This window comes from Protobothrops mucrosquamatus, unplaced genomic scaffold (genome assembly GCF_001527695.2).
Source record: "Protobothrops mucrosquamatus isolate PMUCROS unplaced genomic scaffold, P.Mucros_1.0 scaffold1749, whole genome shotgun sequence".
Classification (NCBI taxonomy): domain Eukaryota; kingdom Metazoa; phylum Chordata; class Lepidosauria; order Squamata; family Viperidae; genus Protobothrops; species Protobothrops mucrosquamatus.
This window is the reverse complement of record NW_015387890.1, coordinates 111,393-127,202: the sequence shown is the minus strand read 5'-3', so window position 1 is coordinate 127,202 and position 15,810 is coordinate 111,393. Positions and strand designations below refer to the sequence as shown.

The window sequence follows — 15,810 nt, the reverse complement described above, 5'->3', positions numbered from 1 at the left end:
GTTGCAGCACCCTCTTGGCACAGGGCGCCCCCAGAGGGCACAGAATCACCTGTGCCCAGGGCTGGAAGGGGCTGCTCTAAGACCCCAGAGATCTCTCCTCCTCCCCTGCCTGGCCCTTGCCATGCTCGGGAGAATCCCATGCCCTGAACACTTAGTTGCAGGAACACAACACGGAGACCAGAACTGCAGCGGGGGGGGGGATGAAAAGTGATGCTCCGCTGAGCTCACGTCGGAGGGGGGTCCATGGGGACTGATGGAATGGCAGAGGAGAGAAACAGCTGACACTTGAGCCATCTCCTATGTGTGCCTCGCCTCCCCCCCCCCAGGGCACATTGCAAACCCACAGTTGCACCAGGATGCTTGTTACGCAGTGTTTCTCAACCTTGACAATTTTAAGGCATGTGGACTTCAACTCCCAGAATTCCACAGCCAGCAATGCTGGCTGTGGAATTCTGGGAGTTGAAGTCCACATGCCTTAAAATTGTCAAGGTTGAGAAACACTGCTTAGGGGATCATTCTTCCCCAGAGCTCTCCTCAGGGTGCCCTAAAAGATATTTAACACACACGCACACACACAGACACAGACACACACACACACACACACACACACTGCTCCTCTCAACTGCTCTGCCAGGGCATCTTGCTCTGTCCAGCTCCAACTCTCCGGGTGATTATTCCTGTTGTTGCCTTATTGCTCTCTGCATCCTTGATGGATCCTTGCCCCAAACTAGCCAATGGCTGCAACTGATCTCCCACAGGTATTGCCCATAAGCAAGGAAGCTGCCTTCTCTCCTTCGCAGCCTCCCACTCACCTTCCCCCGCCAGTGGGGGCATCTGGAAAGAAGGTGGGAGGACAGGCAGGGGGCATCTGAAAGGGATTTACTGTCTAGTTCAGCCTTTTGGAACCACCCCAGGCTCTGCGCAGAAGCATGGTAGGTGGAGTAGCAGGCCTGCATTTGGGGGCAGTGCCCTGGCTTTGTCAGACAAGGAGATTGGGGTGGGGGCTGGGAAGGACCTACTGCCTGGGAGCCAGCAGCATCCTATGGAACAAGAGATTCCCCCCCCCCTTAAGCAGCGCATTTCCACCTGGGCTTGCTTCCATTCATGGCAGCCACAGAGTTTTCTTCTGCTCCAGACTAGCTTCCTTCCCTCCCCATCCTCCACCTCTGAACTGCAAGGCCCATCTTGGCTGCTTCACAGCTTGGTTGACCCCCTCCTCCTTCGTCCTCCCCCCCCAGTATCCCTTAATGTTGGGTACCAGACACAGGCACTTCCGGGCTAAGGCTGGGCCATTCTGGCTGCCCTAAACAGCAGGAGGAGGGAGGCTGCAGCTGAAACAGGGTGGAAGGAACATAGAACATACAATAGCAGGGCTGGGGAAGGGGGCTTGGAGGTCTTCTAGTCCAACCCCCTCCCTGAGACAGGAGATCCTAGAGCAAGGGTAGGCAACCTGGGCTCTTTTATGACTCGTGGACTTCAAGTCCCAGAATTCCTGAGCCAGCCATGCTGAGGGGAAAGGGAGAGGTTGCCAAGCTGGCTCAGGAATTCTGGGAGTTGAAGTCCACGAGTCATAAAAGAGCCAAGGTTGCCTACCCCTGTCCTAGAGCATTCCAAGTTTTCTTTGGGCTTCTTGGGATGGTTACCCATGATCATAGAAAGAAGAGTAACAGAACAGAATAACAGAGGTCCTTCAGTCCAACCCCCCCCCCACCCAAAAAAGGGGCCCTCTCTCCCCACCCCCTCTACCACCACCCCCCACCATCTTCTCTCCTTGGCAGGGATGCTTTTTCTGCAAGTCTACCTGAATTGCATGGCTGAGCCACAGGGGGGAGGGGGGGTCTCGCTGAAAGCGCTCTTGGCCGAATTGCCTGCTGGGCCTGGTGACCCCCCCCATGGCCCCTCGTTCCTTCTCTTCGCTTCCCATGTCAGTGCACTCGGTGTATGCTCTGAGGAAGAGCCAGGAACTTTAACTTTAACTTTAACTTTTCCCCTGCAGGACAGACAGCTGCGTCCAGAAGAAATTGACGGTGAGATGTTTTCCTCTTTTCTACTGTTTAGAGCGGAGATCTCCACATTGGGCCACTTTTAAGACTTGTGGATCAACTCCCAAAATTCCCCAGCCCCAAGTCTTAAAGTTGCCAAGGGTGGAGACCCCTGGTTTAGAGAGGACTGTGAAAGGGAAAGGGAGCCATTCATTCATGTTGGGGTCTCCAGTTCTCGTTTTTTCCAGTCTTTAGTTCTTTCCCACTTCTCCAGCAACTGGCAACTTAAACAAAACAAAAAAAAATCATGAAAATTCATATGCATTTATGCATGTTCTCTGTCTCTCTCTCTTTTTCACCTGTCTACCAATCTATCTTTGCGAGTGGTTATTCTGTATTTCCCACCCACAAATGTACACAGATTAGATTGTACTTTGTGTGAAAACTTGCATCCTTACATACATGCTGAGAAGTGTGAAAACTGGAGAAATAGCTTTGGGTGGCAGATTGATTTGGAAGTGGGAATTTGAACTGGCAGCAGGGAAGCATCTGCCCGGGGTGCCAGAATGAGGATCTTGGACTCTGGATTCACCAAAGGTGGTCTGTGGTCCAAGAGGCTTTCAGTTCCTAGCTGGGGGAGAGGTTCTTTGTTTAAACCAGCGCTCCCCCCCCAACCTTTCCGGCTTGCTGATCTGGTGGAGGGGGTGGGGGAGAGGGAATGGGCCCGCCGCACTCACAAGTGGACTTTTGCACATGTGTCTGCCTGCCGCTTGCATGGCCTGGTTCCAAACAGGCTGCAGCCAGGTAGTGGGCCACGGCCTGGGGGTTGGGAACCCCTGGTTTAAACCATGATCCTCTGAGATGCTTTGAGTGGAATCAGGCGTGGTTTTACCCCAAAGGTGCTTTTCCCAAAAGGCAACTGGACTTTCTTGGGTTTTTTTTCTTTGAAAACTGTTTTGTTATGACTGAGCCTCATTGTGCTAACAACGAGATGACTGCAAAGAATATAAATCCTTCCATCCTCCACCAGTCGGTTAGAAATGAAGAAATGGAGGAGAAGCAAAACATTTTCAAAGAACAAAGAAGGAAGGCCAGTTGCCTTTTGGAAAAGCATCTTTGGGACAACCATGACCTGGATGATGGAGAATCTCCACAGACATTCATGCCTGTAGCTCTTTGGGGGCCCCTGGGAATGACTGAAAAGACATTTGAGGTGTGGGGGGGGGAGTTTATCACAGCCCCTCCTTCTCTGATCCCCAAAAGGCGCCTACAGCGAAATCACGAGCTTCTTTACCCTGCTGGGGAGGACGATACGTGGTGGGTGTCTTGCTCCAACTGCCCTTTCTACCACCTTCTTTTCAGGACCCCTGTTCACCTTGCAGAGTCCACTGGCAGTTTTTGCACTTGCTCTGCATGACATTCCTGGGCTGCTGCCAAGCACCAAATTCGTCCTTTTGGGGAATTGCTCCCCCTTGGAAGATCCGGGGGAGGGTCTTGGCTTCACTGCAAGCTGATGTGAGATCTCAGAGATGGCAGGAAGTGGGGTCTGCAGGAACCCGCGTGTTGCCTATGCTGGCTTCCCAGACACTCTCTGAGCTCCGGCCAGCAGTGGGAGGCAAAGAGCCCCTCCCAGAGCCTAGAGGAGAGACCCTCCAGGGCCAGACTTTGCAGGGGGCAAGGGTGAAAGTCCTGTCCCCCCTCCTCACCTGGATTTGCCCCCACAGAGCTGCAAGAAGCCTTCAAAGAGTTTGACCGAGACCGAGACGGCTACATCAACTGCCGAGACCTGGGGAACTGCATGCGGACCATGGGTTACATGCCCACCGAGATGGAGCTGATCGAGCTGTCACAGCAGATCAACATGAACTGTGAGTGGCAGCCACCCACCCGCCTGCTGCCGCGGTGGGGGGGTGTGCTGGCCCTCCCCTGGCCACCGCCTCTCCTGATGCTGTTCTCTCTCTGGCCCAGTCCTCCTGCTCCCCCATTGCCCCAGCCTTGCACCAGGCATGATTCCTGCATGGCCACAGGTGAGATCTGCACACCTGAACGCTCAGCCATCACGTGGAGGAGGGTCGGCCTGCTACTCCACAAGAGACCACGTTTCCGAGGGTCTGCCGCCCTCCATTCCCCTGTATGGCTGCCTCAGAGGGTCCCTCGTTGTGCATCTTCACAGTTCTTTCCTCGGCCAGCTCAGCTGTTCCTGCAAGGATAGGAGGACTCCCTGGCTTCGTTCACACAATATACTCAACCTAAAGTCGAGTTAACAGAATATCGTTCCGAAACTCGCATGCAGCTTTAAGGAGGTGAACGGGTTTGCGTGAGGCACATTAAAACACTTCAATTCCTGCAGTGCACAGAAGCCCCAAAGTACCCAGTTCCTTTTTAATTATAATCACAGACTGCGAATTTTAGATGGCATCACTCAAAGCATCATTTTGAAGTCATGGGAAGGGAGCCTTTGCATTTTACTGCACTGGTAGACCTGCCACAAGTTCTGGGTTCAATTTCTGGGATTATATTATTATTATTATATACATAAAAATATGAGGTCACAGCTACTGGCTCTTCACTATAGTTCTCAAGAACCTGGGGTGACGTAATGGTATCTGTTGTTATTATTATTTTATCCTACATTTTAAGGAGAATGTAGTGCAAACAAAAGAACAACCGCAAGCTTATTCCTTTTGATAAAATCTGTTATCTGTTTTTCCTAAGTTAGGAAAAAAAATGTTACCTCTTGACCTTTTTCTTGTAATCCCAGACCCCTGTTTCTCAAACTGGAAGGTGTGGACTTCAATGCCTGGAATTCCCCACTCAGCATTCTGGGAGTTGAAGTCCACAGGACTTAAAGCATGCTGAATGGGGAATTCTGGGAACTGAAGTCCACACCTCTTCAGCTCTGAGAAACACTGCTTTAGAGTAGAGAAAGCAGAAAAATGGGTTTAAGACTGTGGAAAGAAAAGTCTTCATCCTGGTTCATCCAAGCCGGGGATAAATAAACAACAGGGCGACTGCTTTGGGAAGAAGGTTGCAGTTTATTGAAGAGCCAGAATGATGGTTTCCCTGCAAGGGAAAGAGCAGAGAAAAGAAGCGGTGAGCACGTGGGTAGTTAGGTTTTTATACCCTCTCTAGCCTTTTTGGAATAGTTTCCATGAACTTTGAGGCTATTTCCTGTGTCACGTATTCTGACCTGAGTCTGGGTGCGCCCTTTGGCCTTTGTGAACTAATCCTACCATGTCCTGTCACAGGTGGGGTATGCAGATTTTAGGTCTTTGTCTTCTTGAGCTTCTGGCTCCAACTTTCCTGATGGTTTACATTTGCATTTGTACAGGGCTGGCTTCTGCTTGGGGGAGGCAGACTTGGGGCTATCAAGGAAAAGTGGGCATGCTTTTCTGTCTCTTTAAGATCCTTGAAGGAAATATATTTTTCTGCCCTTTTTAATATTTCCTTCTCTGGGGGGGCTGACTTCCCACAAGATCTTGAAGAGCTGACCTGGAGAGGGGCTGGCTCCCCTCACTCAATCTGCTTCAGCAAAGGTTGGACCCCCCCCGGGGGCTTCTCTTTGGCCCACACTCTGAGGGGGGGGCAGACTGAGGAGCCCTTTGCAGTCTAGGGCAGGGGTAGGCAACCTTGGCTCTTTTATGACTCGTGGACTTCAACTCCCAGAATTCCTGAGCCAGCACGGATCAGCTTGGAAACCTCTCCCTTTCCCCTCAGCATAGCTGGCTGAGGAATTCTGGGAGTTGAAGTCCACGAGTCACAAAGCGGCCTAGGCCTAGGCCAGAGGTAGGCAACCTTGGCTCTTTTATGACTCGTGGACTTCAACTCCCAGAATTCCTGAGCCAGCACGGATCAGCTTGGAAACCTCTCCCTTTCCCCTCAGCATAGCTGGCTCAGGAATTCTGGGAGTTGAAGTCCACGAGTCATAAAAGAGCCAAGGTTGCCTACCCCTGGTCTAGGGGGATGAAGGTGGGGAAGGGTTCTGCTCAGCGGCTTGCGCATCCTCCCGCTCGCTCAGAGCAAGGCAAGCAGAAGGATTGTCCCCCAAGCACAGTTCCCATCGCAAGGCCAGATGGAGATGGGAATGTGACTCCCGCATGCACAATCGCCTTCTCGCTTTGCTGCATCCGTTCCCTCCAGGGTTCCCGCTGCTGCAGACCGGCCCTGCTGGGGGCACAGAAACCAGCCCCTGTTGGTTTAAATCAGTTCCAGCTGGCCTGGCAAGACTGTTCGGTTCTGGTCTTGCCCTTTCCTCCGAGAAGGGCGGCGGCCATTATTGTGCGGTGAATTAGCAGCAGCCGGGAAGCTAGAGAGTTGGAGGCTGACTTAATCAGGGGACCTGCTGTTGCCTTGAACCCCCGGATGCCTCATTCAAGACAAAGCATCACTTTGTTTTGGGAAATAAGCGACTCTTTGGAAGTTATGAAAAAGAAGAAAATGACACCCTTGTGTGTGTGTGTCCAGTCAGGCTGCCATCTTGAAATGTAAGGAAAAAAGAGAATCCTGTGCCAAGAGCTGCAGTGGTCCCCAGGCAATGGCTGTGCTTGCCTGTATGTCTGTGTGTGTGTGTGTGTGTGTGTGTGTGTTTGCGTGCGTGCACATGTATGCATGTATAAACCTGAATATCAAGGCTGAGCCGATCTACTCCTGCCCCATTTATGCCCTCTTGGTCACCAAGCCCTGCGCTCTGCCCTGTTAGCAGCTCTTTTTATACCAAGCATAGAGTTAAAGGACTGGAAGGGAACTTGGAGTTCTTCTAGTCCAACCCCTGCTCAGGACAGCACTCTTCATACCATCTTGGACAAATAGTTATCCAATCTTTTCTTGAAAACCTTAGCGATCAGCTATTAAAAAAAAAAAAGGCAACCAGTGCTGTAGACAGACTTTAACTCAGTGTTTCTCAACTTTGGCAACTTTGGACTTCAGCTCCCAGATTTCATGGGAGACTGGGGAATTCTGGGAGTTAAAGTCCATAGATCTTAAAGTGGCCACGGTTGAGAAACATTGTTCTGCCTGTTTGTCAAGTATTTATGAGGATATTTCCAGTCTCGCTGGAGAAAAATGTTTTCCACACTTTGTTAAGGGAGGCCACGCCAGGGTTCCTCGTGTCTGTAATAGCCGCAAATGTTCTGTAAATCCCCATCCTGGGAATATTTTGGGTCAGGAGTCAGTCTGAACACAGATCTGCTTGCTTTTATTCCATGCCAAGCTGTGAACATACATCAGCCTCGATTTATCCCACTGAACTGGTGTGCCGAGAACGTCGGTTGCATAAAAGTGTGCAGTGTCAGACAGAAAAAAGGATGCCAAGTCTATTTAAATTAGGAAATTCAGACTGAAAATATAATCACGAGAAGTAGCAGATCCTTGCAATTTCAGGTCTACAGCTCATGGGTTTATTTTAAGTGCACATTTGTGCTGTGACATCCTGACATGAACTCATAATAAGCCTTTTACACACTTCAGTAGGAAGCTTGCATTTGAAAATACTTATTTTTCTTCTGTACATGCAGTCTCCATTGCCTCCTCCAGCAGGTGCAAAACAGTGGGGGAGGGGGAGGCGGTGGGTGGCATCCCTGGCTGGCATGGGGGGGTCTTCTCCTTTTGAGATGTCAATTGTTTCTGTGCCCTTTTAGGCACAGATCCAGCTGCATGGAGTCCCCCAGCGCATGCTGCCTTCTCAACCCGGTGTGGGGCCACCTGGGCTCATTCCCTGGCGTCCAGACGGTGTGGCCGGAGTCTGGGCTCGGATGGGGGTGCTCGGCTGTAACCGCCTTCTGCACATTCTCCCTCCTTCTGTCCTCAGTGGGCGGCCATGTAGACTTTGACGACTTTGTGGAACTGATGGGGCCCAAGCTGCTGGCAGAGACGGCCGACATGATTGGGGTGAAGGAGCTGCGGGACGCCTTCAAGGAGGTGAGAAACCAGTTTGCGCTGTCACCCGTTCCAAAATCTGCCTTGTGGTTGTTGGTTTTTTTGCCTTCCTCCCAGAGGGAGGCTTGTGTTGTTCTGCCTTTTTCTTGGGAGAGCTCAAAAGTCTCTTTCCCGATTCTGTTGGTGGTTTTTTCCCCCCTTACTTGATGGTTGGACATTCTGGTGCTGCTGCTACTGTTCTTCTCGTTTTCTTTTCCATCGCTGCTTCCTCCCTAGTTGGAGTAGGTGTGCTTCAGACTGAGTCTCCAGAAGTGCTTTGTGGCACGTGGAATATGCAAGTCACACCTGTCTGCAGCTCTTGAGAACAGGGGGTTGATAGAAATTGCTGGAGACAGGTGTCAGGTTCACTTTCCTGCACACGCCAAAACACTTTCTGGAGGCCATGGCTCAAGAGCTACGCAGTCCTGCTTTCTAGCTGCCAAAGTTGTGGCTCTGAAGATAAGGAGAATTCCCTCCTAATCCTCCCACTGGGAATGGCTTCATCTTGATTCTTCTTGTGAATTGCAAGTGCAATTCACACTTGCATTTAATTGCACTTGATGCTGCTATTGGCCAAGGGCTTTCAAGGGAAACTCTCAAAGCGCTGAGATGTAAAACCAAAGCGTTGCCACGCAACGGGCTAGGTTGGCTCAAGGTGCAGCTTTGAGAGGTCCACGGAAAGCCTTTGGGAAGCCACCAACTCTGTGGTTCCCCCTGGTGTGCTTTGTGCAGTTTGACACCAACGGAGACGGGGAAATCAGCACCAATGAACTGCGAGAAGCTATGAAGAAGCTCCTCGGACAGCAGGTGGGACACCGAGACATTGAGGACATCATACGGGATGTTGATCTGAACGGAGATGGGCGAGTGGACTTTGAAGGTGAGCAGAGGGATGGCCTGTCCATTGGCCACAGGGAGGGAAGCAGCCACGGAGCTGGCTGGGAGACGTGGCTGTTTGGGGAAGGGTGTAAGGACCCACTTCAACCCCACATCTTAAGAAAGCAGAACTCTTGGAAACAATTTCTTCCAACAGGAACTTTTATTAAGAGTAGTTGATAGCAGGCATAATAGACATGATCTGAGGGATTCTTTACAGATCGATACTTTAAAGGGTCCCTAAGCAAACCCCATCCCACAGTTCATCCGGACGGTTCAGACCGGCCAATCCCCAGGTGTTAAGTCCATCGTGGGAAAGGGAAGATAACATCGGTCCTTCTACGTTTGTAGTATGGTGTTCCACAGCTCTTCACACTTCCTTTTGAGACCGGAGAAATAAGCCAGGTTCCAAATGTTTGTACTTCTTTCCCCCCCCCACTCTTTTTTTTCCCCTAACTGCCAGATTAGGGAGAAGAAAGTTCAGAGAGATGCATAGTGCAGGGGGCAATTTGTTACATTGTAATGGGCAGCAGACCCAGCGGCAATAAACAAAAGGTTACATTGGAGCGAATAGAGGAAGTGAAAGTCATAACCCTGCATGCATATCCCCCCTCCCCCTTGGGAGTATGGCAGAATCCAGGGGAAGGTGAGATTTGGTTTTAGATCAGAGGAGATAGATAGAAAGGAAATATAAATGGATTCTGACCAAGGGTCTCTTCCCTGTTTACTGCACCATGTAGAGACGTTTAAGAGACACCTAATAAAGGCTCAGCATGAGTCTACGGACCTCACAACTCTCATGACTAACCTCAGCCAGCTGTTGTGAAAATGGCAGGGGTGATCTGTACACACACACACACACACACGCCTGAAGGAGAGCAGAAAGGGGCCTCTGGTCAGCTACCACCCCTCACCCCTGACTTTCGTAGGTTACAAAAAGGAAACTGCCCTGGCTGTAAGAGGCTTCTGCACCTATTGCAGCCAAGAGTTCAGGAGACTCAGAGCCAGGTGTTGGGGGGGATTCTTCTCACCCCCCAACTCAAATGGGTCTCCAGACACAAACCTGGATGTTCTACCATTTCTGGTTTGGGGCAGCCAGGCGAAAAGAAAATATGCTTTCCTGGCCAATGTGGGGGATCAGAAGGACTGCTAAAACCCCCTGTGGGAAATGCTCTCAAGATGCCTTCTGACCTGCTAATACAGTTACTTGCAGCATTTCCAGCCCACCTTGAAACAACTCCTAGAATCCTTAATCATGAACATAATATAATTCTTAAATTTAAGGTGGACTTTTTATTTAGAAAGCAAAAAAAAAATAAATGGCAGATTTCCCATCCCCCAGCACCATCTCCAATTATACAGAATACAGAATGTCAGAGTTGGGAGGACTTTTAGTCCAACCCCCTGCTCAAGCAGGACACCCTAGACCAGGGGTAGGCAACCTTGGCTCTTTTATGACTCGTGGACTTCAACTCCCAGAATTCCTGAGCCAGCATGGCTCAGCTTGGAAACCTCTCCCTTTCCCCTCAGCATGGCTGGCTCAGGAATTCTGGGAGTTGAAGTCCACGAGTCATAAAAGAGCCAAGGTTGCCTACCCCTGCCCTAGACCATTTCAAGACAGGTGGCTGTCCAATCTCTTCTTAAAAGCCTCCAGTGATGGAGCAGCCCCGACTTCTGGGAGCAAGTCGTTCCACTGGTTAATTGTTCTCAGTGTTAGGAAATTGGGGCTGAGAAATTGAAGAAATTCTGAACTGAACATGGGGAAGTTAGGAAAGAGCTATTAAAGAGAGAAGAAGGAAGGAAGGAAAGGGGAGGGGAGGGAGGGAGGGAAAGGAAGGGGAAGGCAGGGGAGGAGAGGGAAGGGCTGTTTAGAATGGACAGAAAGAAGCAGGAGAAGCTTGAGTTAGTACAAGAAAGAACAGCCAGATAGCTGAACAGGCTTCCAAGATTATGTTATTTAATCCCATATCCCACGATAGTACAGAAGCATCCATTTATTGATATAATCTCTTTTTTCAATTATTTTGCAGTTATGTTGGCCATCCAGAGTCCATTTTTGTTGGGCAGCTAGAATCAAATCAATGCAATAAATGCATGAATTCCTGGGATCCCCCCTCCCCCCTGTCAATTTCTTGACCTGACCTGACATCCATCTTGAAGGCCTGCCCAGGTTTCTATCTGTCCCTTCTTGTACTAAGCAAAGTCAAGGTTAACTAGTTTGAGTTTCTTTTCCCTGCTTCCTTCTATCTCTGAGCACATAACTGCTTTTCCAGGTCTTCCTTGGATGTCTTTTGTCATACCTTCCCCTAAATTCCTTTACAGAAACACTCTCTGTTTCCAGAAAACTGTGTAAATCTGAATCGGCAATGAGATTTAAATCGGTGTTTTTTCAAAGCTGGCAACGTTAAAACGTCAAAGCTGACTGGGAAATTCTGGGAGTTGGGAGTCCACACATCGTAACATTGCCAACTATGAAAAACACGGGTCTAGAAGGAGCCTGGGTCAGTGGGAGAAGGCCCTGTGCAGCACTGTGTTATGGTTCCGGCTAATGAAACACTTCAAAGAACTTCCAGGCATTGATTTTCCCAAAAGTAATTTATTGTTACAAAATGTCGGCACAGGCATAAGGGAAGGTTGATGCTAAGATCTGAAATTCTCTTCCTCTGAGCAGTTAAATTAGCATGTTCCCTCCCTAAATTAGCTGTCATATATCACGTTATCCAATTAGTGTGAAGGTCAAAGGTTTCCTTCCTCTTTCTTTCCTGGGCTTTCCCCCCCACCCACTTCTGCTCCACATTAACCCTAAAAATACCAAACAGTTCTGCATATTGTCAAAGCAAAAATATACAGTATTTGCAGCGTTGACACACTGTCTCACTGCCTCCATCCCTTTTCTACAGAGTTTGTCAGGATGATGTCTCGCTGAAGACGGCTCTCGAGCTGAGCAGTGACCCAGCCCCAGAGGGTAGAAAAGGGCCTGTGTGGCGTGCCATGCCCTGAGCTCCTATGCAATGCCGGCTGCCCCACCGACGGTGTGCTGCGGTGACCTGCCTCCTACTCCACCTGGCCTGATGCTCCTTCCCTCCCCACACTGTGAACGACTTGGGGTCTCCTGCATCCGAAGCGCTGCCAGGGGGAGGCAACCTCATGGGGGGGCAGCGGTGCCTGTGCCCGAAGCAGCCACGGAGGGCTGGATGTCATAGAGGTCTCCTTTTCCAACGCCTTGCCTGCTTTTGTTCTTCCAGCCAACCCTGCAAAGCGATGAGAAAGAGGGGGGTCCCTGAATGCGGGGAGGCCCCGGGACCAGTGCCTGACATAGACTGTGCTCTGCACTTCTGTTCCTTGGCCAAGGCGCCTCGTGCGAATGCCCCCTTCCGTCTCCTCTGTGTTGCCTTGATTTTTGCCTCTGGAAATTTTTCTTCTGTCTCCCTACGGTCACGTTAAGGGGTGCCGATATATGTTTGTGCAGAAAAACAAAGAAATAATATTGAGCAAATACTCTCCATGAGGCTGGCTCTTATTTGCCAGGGGATGAGGGGGCCGTTGTGGGGCAACTGGGGGTCAAGGCCCACAACTCTGTTATGAGGGGCTACTAAGAGCCCCTAAAAGACTGGAGCTTAGAATAGAATAGAATTTTTATTGTCCAAGTGTGATCGGACACACAAGGAATTTGTCTCCGGTGCATAACCTCTCAGTGTACATACAAGCAAGAAGTGATGAATCACGATCATAATCATAAAATACAATAATCATAAATCATAAGATACAACACAGTGATAGTCTATATCTGTGGTGGCGAACCTATAGCACGCGTGCCACAGGTGGCACACCATCGCCCCAGTCCTAGGCCTTCAGCTGGGTTTTATAAAAACTTTTCACTTTAGGCCTCCACTGCCATGTGCAAAAAAAAAAAAAGGTTCATTCAATCAATCAATTTCAACTTCTCATGGGGGGGGGGAGGAAGATCTCGCAAAGTTGGAATTGATTGATTGAACTTTTTAGTCCCACCCAGTCTGCCGTTACCACCGCAGCCATGCCCACCCAATGGGCCATGCCCACCCGGCACCTGACGATACATAAGTGGGTTTTGGGTTGCAGTTTGGGCACTCGGTCTCTAAAACGTTTGCCATCACTGGTCTATATAATAGGATAACATAATAGGATAATATTCAATAATAAACAAAGACAGTTGTAGCAGGGTTGAACTGAGGAGTCCTTGATGATCTCTGAACTTGATTGATTTCTTGCAAACGTTTTATGATCTAAACTAGGTAACATCATCAGGGCTAGCCTAGCACTGACCTACACTGATGACATTATCTACTTTGGGTAATGAAACATCTGCCAGAAAACAACCAAGCTCAGAGAGCACCAAGGACCCCTCAAAGCTGGAGCTGGCAATCATTGTCCATTGTCACGGTCACCTTGCCATAACGAAGGCAACCCCTTTTCAAGGGGAAGGGGCCAGCACTGCATGGTCCACCACCAGAGGCCACCTGTAAACATTGCAGCTCTGCAGCATGGATATAATTGTCCCTTTGCTCTTCTTGATACTGTTGGAGGCATCCCACATTTTATGCTGGCACAACGCTGCAGACTGCCCTTGCCTTAGGAGACAAGTAATATTTGCCTGGTTTACTCTAGCCTAGTGTTATTCAACCTTGGCGACTTAATCTGTGGACTTCCAATTCCCAGAATTCCCTAGCCATCATGCTGGCTGTGGAATATTGGGAGTTGAAATCCACACATATTAAAATGGCCAAGGTTGAGAAACCCTGCTCTAGACCCCCTATACTTCACTAGCAAGAAAGAATGGCTCTTTGGGCCTGACTGTCCACCAGTGTCCAGTCTCAGCTGCTCCGGTGTCTTCTTGAAGCTCCAAACTTGCTGCTTTTCTCCATCCCCCCCCCCAATGGCTCAGAGCAGTGGTGGGATTCAAATAGGTGAACAACCGGTTCTCTATGTGGATGCCACTTCCGGAAGTCCGTTCTGGGCCTGGGCCACAAAAAATTAGCTACTGGTTCTGCCAAAGGGGTGCGAACTGGCTGAATCCCACCACTGGCTCAGAGGAAACAACGGAAGGCAACCCCTTGCCCACAGGTCCAGGGGTACCCCTGGTTCTGCCCAGCCCCCCTCCACATGGCCTTCCGCTTCCTTCTTTTGCAAGAAGTCAAGGGGGGGGGAGCTGAAGCTGGCAGGAGGCTCAGCCCAGCCTGGTCTCTGGATGTCAGCCAGGTTGGCCTCCTGGATTGCTGAGGAGACTCAAGTGTACAGTTTGGACGCACTTTGCCAATTTGCATCCGGTCACATGCATTACGCCAGCTGGTCTGCAAACAAACAATCTCACTCAAGAAGCCACATTGTGAGTCAATGCCCTATCAACACCCCACACTCATCCTCTGGTCGTCCAAGTCAAAGGCTCTTGCTCGAATTTTGTGTGGCCTTTTATTCTACACAGATGGAACGTCTGCAGGTTAAGGTATAAAAAGGTCAAGATGGCGGCTGCAGCCCCACAGTTGAATATTTCTTATTCAAGAAATATGTACATTGCTGCCATTTTGACCTGAATCCAGAAATGCCAGCTGCTGAAGGATGGCCAGCCTCTCACCTGACTGGGCTGGCCATTAATCTGAGCCAGCTGGGCGCCAAGCCCTCGAGACACACGCAGTGCACGGGAAAGCAGGCGGAGATTTGATGACGGTGTTGTGACTGCCATCTTGACCTTTTGACCAAATACTGCAGACATCCTGAAATAGAGCCTTTTTGGTGGCTCCAAAATGGAGCCTTTTATGCAGATGGGACACGGTCAGCCAATGTGGCTGCAGCAACTGGGCGCTTTTGAGCCCTTGTGCTCAGAATGGCAGGCAACACACCTAGTGCATTAAAGAATCAAAACAGGCTTTTACAGACAGGCAAAAATTAAATTCAGTGAGGGGCAGCATCTTAAATAGCCAACCAGGCTGATATCTAGCGAGGGTAGGTATACCAGGAAATCCACATTTGGTGCTAAGAAAACATGGTGGGTCATGCATCTATGAAGCGGGCAGGAGCACGGGAGACTGTGTCTTTATAAAAAGCTTGCACATGCACAAACACACACATCCCTATTATGTGCTCGTGGATGTTTCACTATATTGTCTGCATAGGCCCTTCAGCATAGACCAAGCACATTAAGTGAAATATTAATAGAGATTCACAATGCAATCAGCAGGAATACCCTTCGTCTTGATGACTAAATACAAAACTAAACACTGAAATCACTTAGTACAACACAACATGATTAATATAGAACAGTGTTTCTCGACCTCAGCAACTTTCGGATGCATGGATTTCAGTTCCCAGAATTCCCTAGCCAACACATGCCAGCTGAGGGATTCTGGGAGTAGGTGCACCCTACTTAAAAGTGGCCCAGTTTGAGAAACAGAGTTAGATAAACACTGAAGTGGTTTAGAAGAGAAGGACATTCCATGGCAGAATTTGGTGACTGTTCGCTGAGAAGTAAAGGGGGGGATGGGAGGCTTTGATGGCGTTGCCATTGAATAGTCCTCCTTTGCCTCCGGGAGGCTCAGCCAAGGGGGTGACTACCATTCGTGTCTCACATGCCTACAGAAGGAAAATCACAGCTTGTAGAGAGGTGGCTGTAAAGAAACCTGGTAGTCCCTGCACACATGCTAAACTGGAGTCATAATTGCAGGCTAAGAGAACATGGCTGCATTCAAGTTGTGTGCTAGACCAGGGGTCCTCGACCTTGGCAACTTTAAGACTTGCGGACTTCAACTCCCAGAATTCCTCAGCCAGCTTTGAATTCTGGGAGTTGAAGTCCGCAAGTCTTAAAGTTGCCAAGGTCGAGGACCCCTGTGCTAGACCCATCAATAAGCAGATTATAGTTTCACGGGAAGGTCTGGTTTCCACAACAGGCTGAACCGCAAGGATGCACAAACCATTGGCTTCTTCTCCCACATTGTGTGGACCGCACTTGCCCTAACAAAAGTCCAGAATGGACTGTCCCGCTCTCAGCCCTGGTGGCTTGGCCTTGTCC

General features: G+C 49.8%; 1 protein-coding gene across 1 annotated transcript; it reads left to right on the top strand.

Moving 5' to 3' along the window:
• Nucleotides 1-1,929: 1,929 nt before the first annotated feature.
• Nucleotides 1,930-11,697, top strand: CABP1 (calcium binding protein 1; the record flags this gene model as incomplete). The annotated part of the gene is made up of 5 exons (XM_015823033.1): nt 1,930-2,027; nt 3,707-3,850; nt 7,789-7,898; nt 8,628-8,775; nt 11,672-11,697. Coding segments are annotated over 5 exons (526 nt in total), but the record flags the coding sequence as incomplete, so codon positions are not given.
• Nucleotides 11,698-15,810: the final 4,113 nt, after the last annotated feature.